Raw genomic sequence first — 7822 nt, forward strand, 5'->3', positions numbered from 1 at the left:
ACGAGGGAGTGGGGGATGACTGATTAATGGTTATGGAATTTCTTTTTGGGGAGACAAATATTCTGGAGCTAGATATTAATGATGGTTGCACACTATCTTGAATGTACTACATGCCACTGAACAGTACACTTCAAAACGGTGAAAATGGTATATTTTTTGTTGTGTATATTTTACTACAACAAAATATTGAAAGCAGCCAGAGAAAAATTCCACATTACATATGGAAGACCAATGATTTGAATTACTACAGATTTCTCATCAGAAACCATGATGGTCAGAAGACAGGGAAACAATAATTTTATTTATTTATTAATTTTTTTTATTGTACCTTAGTTTAAGGTTTACAGAACAAATAGTTTCTCATTAAACAGTTAGTACACATATTGTTTTATGAGATTGGTTAATAACCCCACGACATGTCAACACTCTCCCTGCTCGACCTTGATTGGAAACAATAATTTTAAAGAATTTAAAAGAATTCTCTATCCAGCAAAAATATTCAGTAGGAATGATAGCAAAACAAAGTCATTCTTCGAAGAAGGGAAACTAAGAGAATTTGTTGCCAGCAGACCTGCTTTAAAAGAAATGCTAAGGGAAGTTCTTCAGGCAGAAGAGCAATAATTCCAGAGGAATTCAAGAACTAATGGTAAATAACTAGATAAATATAATGGAATATTTTTCTCTTTTTAAGTTCTTTAAAATTTGTATGACTGTTGAAAGCAAAAATTGTAACATTGTCTAGTGGGGTTTTCTGTATGTGTAGATTTAATACCTACAACCACTATAACGTAAAGGGGTGAGGGTAAAAGGACCTACATGGTTGCATGGTGTCTTAGTCATCTAGTACGGCTTTAACAGAAGTACCACAAGTGGATGGCTTTTAACAAAGGGAAATTTATTCTCTCACAGTCTAGTATGTTACAAGTCTAAATTGAAGGCATCTGCTCCAGGGGAACACTTTTTGTCTCTGTCGACTCTGGAGGAAGGTCCTGTGATGCATCAGTCTTCCCTTGGTCTGAGAGCATCTCATGGCAGGAACCTCAGGTCCAAAGGATGTGCTCTGCTCCTGGCACTTGCTTTCTTGGTGGTATGAGGTTCCCATGTGTCTCTGCTCACTTCTGTCTTTTATATCTGAAAAGAGATAGGCTTAACACACTATCTAATCTTGTAGACCTCATCAGTATAACTGTCCCTAATCCATTTTATTACATCATAGTGAGAGAGTTTACAACACATAAGGAAGTCAGTCACACAAGATTACAAATGGTACACAATCATACAATACTGGCAATCATGACCCAGCCAAGTTGACAGATATTTTTGGGGGACACAATTCAATCTATGACACATGGTTTCTACATTTCACTTGAAGAGGTAAAATATTAACTCTAAGTAGACTTGTAAAGTTAAAAACAAACAAAAAGCAACCAGTTGCTGTAGAGTCCATTCCGACTCATGGCACCCCCATGTATTACAGAGTAGAACTACTCCATAAGGTTTTCCTGAGGGTAATCTTAGTGAAAGCAGATCTCCAGGCCTTTCTTCTGTGCTACTGCAGGGTGGGTTGGAACCAGCAACGTTTAGGTTAGCAGTTGAGCGTAAATAGTTTGCACCACCTAGGGACCTTTGTAAAGTTAAGTATGTAAATTATAATGTCTAGAATAGCTACTCAGGTAGTATACAAAGAGTTATAGTGAAAACATCAATTGATAAAATGGAATACTAAAAAATTTTCAAAAGAAAACAGAAAATGAAAAACAGAACAAAAAATACAGGAACAACCCAAAACAAACAAGACAAATGGTAAAATTGCAAAACTAAACACAACCTTATCAGCAATTACAAATAAATGGTCTAAACACAACAATTAAAAACAGACAGTAAAATTACAAACAAAACAAAAACAAAAAATAGAAAATGTAACTATATGCAGTCTGCAAGAAATTAATTTAAATATAATGATGTTAATAGGTTCAAAGTAAAACCAGCCAAAACCAAACCCGTTACCATCCAGTTGATTCTGACTCATAGCGACCCTGCAGGACACAGTAGAACTGCCCCATAGGGTTTCGAAGGAGCACCTGGTGGATTTGAACTGCTGACCTTTTGGTTAGCAGCCATAGTTCTATAACCACTTTGCCACCAGGGTTTCCTAAGTGTAAGAGGATGCAAAAAATACTATTCTAATAGCATATAAATAGTATATACAAAATAAAACAGAAAAAAGCTTGAGTGCCTGTTATTAGTTTTCTCTTGCTGTTGTGACAAATTACCACAATCTTAGTGCTTTAAAACAACCCAACTTCATTATCTTACAGTTCTGCCAGTCAGAGGTAAAAATCAGTCTCACTGGGCTAAAGTCAAGTAATAGGGAGTGTCATGGTTTGAATTATGTCCCCCAAAAAATGTGTGTATCAATTTGGCTGGGCCATGATTCCCAGAATTGTGTGGTTGGCCTCCATTTTGTGATTGTAATTTTATGTTAAAGAGGATTAGGGTGGGATAGTAGCACCACCTTTACCCAGGTCACATCCCTGATCCAACGTAAAGGGAGTTTCCCTGGGGTGTGGCCTGCACCACCTTTTATATCTCAAGAGATGAAAGGGAAGCAAGCAGAGAACTGGGGACCTCATACCACCAAGAAAGCAGTGCCAGAAGTAGAGCATGTCCTTTGAACCCAGGGGTCCCTGTGCAGAGAAGCTCCTTGTCCAGGGGAACACTTACGCGAAGGCCAACAGAGAGAGAAAGCCTTCCCCTGGAGCTGACGCCCAGAATTTGGACTTTTAGCCTACTTTGAGTGTGAGGAAATAAACTTCTCTTTGTTAAAACCATCCACTTGTGGTATTTCTGTTATAGCAGCACTAGATGACTAAGACAGGGAGACAAGCATCTATTTCATCTTGGTCCAGAAATGGAAGTCCGAAGTGCAATTGTTTTTTTTTTTAAGTAGCATGGACCCAGTGACATTGGAAAGTTCCTTTTTAAAATTTGAATAATAAATCTTTATATTATTTTGGATTTTCTAAGCACACAATTGTGTAATCTACAGTAAAGTTTTATCCCATCCATTTCACTGCTTAGCTTTTTTTTTTTTGCTTCATTTAATTGGTTGGTACCTCCAGTGCCATGATGAATAGAATGGTCATAGTGAACATCCTTGTCTCATTCTCAATCACAGGGGGAAAGACTTCAAGTTTTCACCTTTGAAAATGATGCTGGTTGTAGATTTGAAAATATACTTTGATAAATTATAGGAAATTCTCTTTTATTTTTGGTAAGTTTTAGTTTTCATCAGGAACTGGTGGTGTATTTTATCAAAAGCTTGTTATTAAGATCTACTGGTCTTCAAAGCATCTATTAAGATGATTTTTTTTTTATTGTGCTTTAGGTGACAGTTTACAGCTCAAGTTAATTTCTCATACAAAAATATATACACATATTGTTTTGTGACATTAGTTGCAATCCCCACAATGTGACAGCATACTCTCCTTTTCCACCCCAGGTTCCCTGTGTCCATTTGACCAGTTCCTGTCCCTTTCTGCCTTCTCATCCTGCTTTTGGACAGGAGCTGCCATTTGGTCTCGTATACCTGGTTGAACTAAGAAGCACATTCCTCACCTGTATTATTTTTTGTTTTGTAGTCCTTTTAATCTTTGTCGGAAGAATGGGCTTCGGGAATGGTTTCAATTCTGGGTTAACAGTGCATCCCAGGTCCAATGTTTTGGGGGTTTCTCCAGGCTCTGTCAGACCATTAAGTTTGGTGTTTTTACGTGAAAAATATGTGTATCAATTTGGCTAGGCCATGATTCTCAGTATTGTGTGATTGTCCACCATTTTGTCATCTGATGTGATTTTCCTATGTGTTGTAAATCCTATCTCTAGGATGTTAATGAGAGGGGATTAGTGGCAGTTACGTTAATGAGGCGGGACTCAATCTACAAGATTGTGTCTTCAGCCAGTCTCTTTTGAGATATAAAAGAGAGAAGGGAGCAGAGACATGGGGGCCTCATACTACTAAGAAAGAAGCACAGGGAGTTTAGTGCGTCCTTTGGACTCGGGATCCCTGTGCTGAGAATCTCCTTGACCAGAGGAAGACTGATGACAAGACCTTCCTCTAGAGCCAAGAGAGAGAGAAAGCCTTCCCCTGCAGCTGGCACCCTGAATTCAGACTTCTCTCCTCCTAGACTGTGAGAGAATCAATTTCTCTCTGTTAAAACCATCCACTTGTATTATTTTTGTTATAGCAGCACTAGATAACTAAGACATCATAAAATAATGCTTTTTTTCTGTGTTTAAACTTTTCTTTGTTCTTACAATAGTGGTCTCATACAATATTTTTCCTTTTGTGACTGACTAATTTCACTCAGCATAATACCTTCCAAATTCATCCATGAACTGACCATCAGGACACAGAGGGGACAGGGTCAGGGGTTCTTCACCTGAGACCACCAGCTCCAGGGTGTGACTGGGTTTTGATAACAGGTAAGGGAAGGTGCTTTAATTATAGCACCTGTAGGTCTCCCCATGGTCTGAGGACACAGGGCTCATGGTGAAGGTGGCCTAGTACAGCATAGCTTGGTGCTGTGTTCTCAGACTTGGGGTGGGGGAGTTTGCTCACCCCTCCTTGGAAAGAAGAAAAGTGTTCAGGTGGCTCAGAGACTCACACCGCAGGGTCCCGTTCTTTTCAGGGACTACAGTGGGGCCTTGCTGTGCCCAGAGTGAGGGCGTGCAAGGTAGCTCTCCTAGAGAGAAGAAGAAAGGTGAGGGGCGGCCCCACTTCCACCTCGGTTCTGACCTGGGAATTCACCAGGTCCTCACTCTGAGGACCCATCAGTCTCAGTGTGTCTCTGTTTTCTCTGAGTCCCTCATCTTCCCCCTCCCAGCCCTGTCTCTATCTTTCTGCCTGTCTTGTGACCATCACACCTGGGGCTCCCCCTGCAGAGTCTATGCAGAGCCAGAGCACTCGGATGAAATTTTCTGAGGCTTCTCACCTGGGACCAGGATGTCCAGGGGGTCACTGGGGGCTGACCACTCTTGGGAGAGGGTGTATCCACCTTAACATTTGTTCTAGCCCTGTGGGTAGGGTTCACACCACCCAGTGGGGAGTTGACCTGAGAGAGCCCAGCCTGGGGCTTCCAGCCAAGGCACTGAGGGAGGTCACGTTTCTCCTCCTTGGACAGAGCAAACCTGTCATAACCGACATCAGCGTGACACTGAGGGTCAGGCTTTCTCTGGAGGCCATGATGAGGCCCTGCTGGGTTAGGAGGGAGGGCTTCCTGGATGTCCCTGGGAGAGAAAGACAAGCAGTGGACTTGAAAGGGCAGGTTCCTCCCAAACACCTCCCCTCTCCCTGCTGGGATTTCCAGTGTCACTGTGTTTATGATTGTGTCTGTCTGGTCACAGGATCCATGATCTCCCCTCTCCCACCTTCCTTCCTGGGTCTCCCCTGGGAACCTGTCTCAGGCCTTAAGTTGTCCATGGGCAAGGCTATGACTTTCCCACCTGAGACCAGGACCTCCAGGGTGTCACTGGGGTGTGACCACACATACGGGGTGGCATTGTAACAGTGGTAGCATCTGAATGTCCACCTGTGGCTGGTGGTCACAGGTCCTACAAGGAACAGGTTCTGGTACTGCCCACTGGGGTTTTTCTGTGAGTCCAGGGTCCAAGAGCACTTGTGTTCTTCCTGAGACTTATTGAACCTGTCATCTCCCTGCCATGAGCCACACTGGAGGGTCACCTTCCCTCCTGGTGTCACTACAGGGCTTGACAGGGCTGAGACGGTGGGTTTATAGTCAGGTCTTAGGAGAGAAAGGGCAGCTGTTTTAAGTGGGAGCTCACACCTCCCCATTTATCACACTGCAGTGGAGTGTGAATGGGGAGACACCCCATGAGAGCAGGCACACTTTGTGTGTCTGGGCCCCCAGTGTCCTCTCACCTGACACCACCAGGTCTGGGGCCACTTGGTGTTGACCAACCACTATGGCTGCGATAAAAACCAAAAAACCAAATCACTGCCGTTGAGTCAATTCTGACTCATAGTGACCCCATAGGATAGAATAGCACTGTTCCATAGTGTTTCCAAAAGCAGCTCGAGGATTTAAAATGCCCATCTTCTGGTTAGCAGCCAAGCTCTTAACCACTGTGCCACTAGGGCTCTGTGGCTGTGATGGTAACAGTGATACTGGCTGGCAGACTCCTTTCCCAAGAATAGGATGGAGAACATGGCCTTGTTCCTGGGCCTCGGTGGTTTCTCAGTGTCCCAGTGTGATGGCCTTCCATCTCCATCCAGATGGTGCTCCTCGGTCTCCAGGGAACCCGACAGCAGATGGTAACTGTCTCCCCAAAAGTTATCACTCAGCCTGACTCAGCCCAGACAGTGATATGGGGAGGTCCCTGGGAGGGAATCAGTGGCTGAAGTCCCCAAATTTCCCCCTTTCATTCCTTCACCTCTCATCCTCAGGACCTCCCGGGATTCTGAGACCCTCCCAGGATTCTCCACCAATCTGCTCTCCATATCCAGGTGCCTGGTGGTGGCATCTTGTGCCCAGTGAGGAGATGGGACCTGGGAACACTGGGGAGGACTCCCCTGCCTGCACTTGAATCCTCTGGCCCTGACTCAGCCCTGGAAGAGAGATCCAGGTGAGAAATTTGTCCCCTGAATCCTGAGGAGATCCTCTCCTCCCCTTGAACCTCCTGAAGCTCTAGAGTCTTCCGATAGTCCAGGTTCTGTCTATGGGGCAAAGCCCTTTCAGAGTAATATTTCCCCTCCCCTTCTAAACATCTCTCCTAGGCAGAGTAGGACCATGATGTTGGGGGTTATGGCAACTCCTCATACTGACCCCAGCTATGCAGGTGATTGAGACCACAGCGCTCAGCAGGACAGACTGATGCACAGGGTGTGGCCACTGGGAGGCAGGGACCTACCTGTCATGGGTAGTCATATCAGCAGCCCTATGGGAAGGGGAATGGTCTCTCCCCAGGGCCCTGGCTTTTGGTTCACCAGAGCTGGAGCTGAGATGGCACCAGGCACTTTGAAGACATTTCAGACAAAAATGAGGTCTCCCCTGATCCTGGCCACTGTCTGCCTGACATTTCTTCATCTGAAAAGTTCTACCTTAGCAGCTAATAGAACACGGTGCCATTCCAGAGTCGGTCTCTCCCAGGCTGAGTGTGACCAAGGAGACGTCATCTCCCTTCTCAGAAGCTCTCTCTGTGGGGACACCCTCCACTCCTTCAGCGCACATGTGTACATGTCGTTACTGGGCTCTTACCACTGCTAGTCATCATGCCAGTCCCTGGAGATGGTTTGCGGAAGACACAGATTCACACTCCGCCCTGCAGAGCTCAGATCCGCAGAGGCCAACATTCAACAAATAACTACACTGTTAAAGTCTAGTTATACTGTGGTTATGAGTACAAAGAAAAGTACAGGGAAATATGGTTTATTCATAATAGCTGCAAATCTGGAACAACTCAAATATCCATCAACTGGTTAATGAATAAACAGTTTTTCATATATCCATACTGAGGGATATTAGTTTAAAAAAGAAAGAAAAGAGACTGTTATTGATACAGTCAACAACATGAACAGATCTTAAAATTGTTTCTATGTGTGAAAAATCCACATATACAACACTGTACTACAAGTTTTCAATTTAATGAGATTCTAGAAAGGCAAAAAACAGAATGATAAAAATAAGATCAGGGTTTTCTTGTGACTGTGCCCGAGAGAAGGAGATTTACTGTAAACGGACTCGAGGGCATATTTTAAGATGAAAATAGTCTAATCTTGACTGTGATGTTGGTTACCCGGTGTCCA

General features: G+C 43.8%; 1 protein-coding gene across 1 annotated transcript; it reads right to left on the reverse strand.

The window, feature by feature from the left end:
- Positions 1–4275: 4275 nt before the first annotated feature.
- LOC101357649 (leukocyte immunoglobulin-like receptor subfamily A member 6) lies at positions 4276–6457 on the reverse strand. Its single transcript, XM_023736230.1, is given in 8 exon segments — positions 4276–4742; positions 4992–5066; positions 5069–5218; positions 5221–5286; positions 5503–5836; positions 6110–6321; positions 6324–6391; positions 6393–6457. Coding segments are annotated over 8 exon segments (1353 nt in total). The 3' UTR covers positions 4276–4359.
- Positions 6458–7822: the final 1365 nt, after the last annotated feature.

Source organism: Trichechus manatus, unplaced genomic scaffold (assembly GCF_000243295.1).
Source record: "Trichechus manatus latirostris isolate Lorelei unplaced genomic scaffold, TriManLat1.0 scaffold00087, whole genome shotgun sequence".
NCBI lineage: Eukaryota > Metazoa > Chordata > Mammalia > Sirenia > Trichechidae > Trichechus > Trichechus manatus.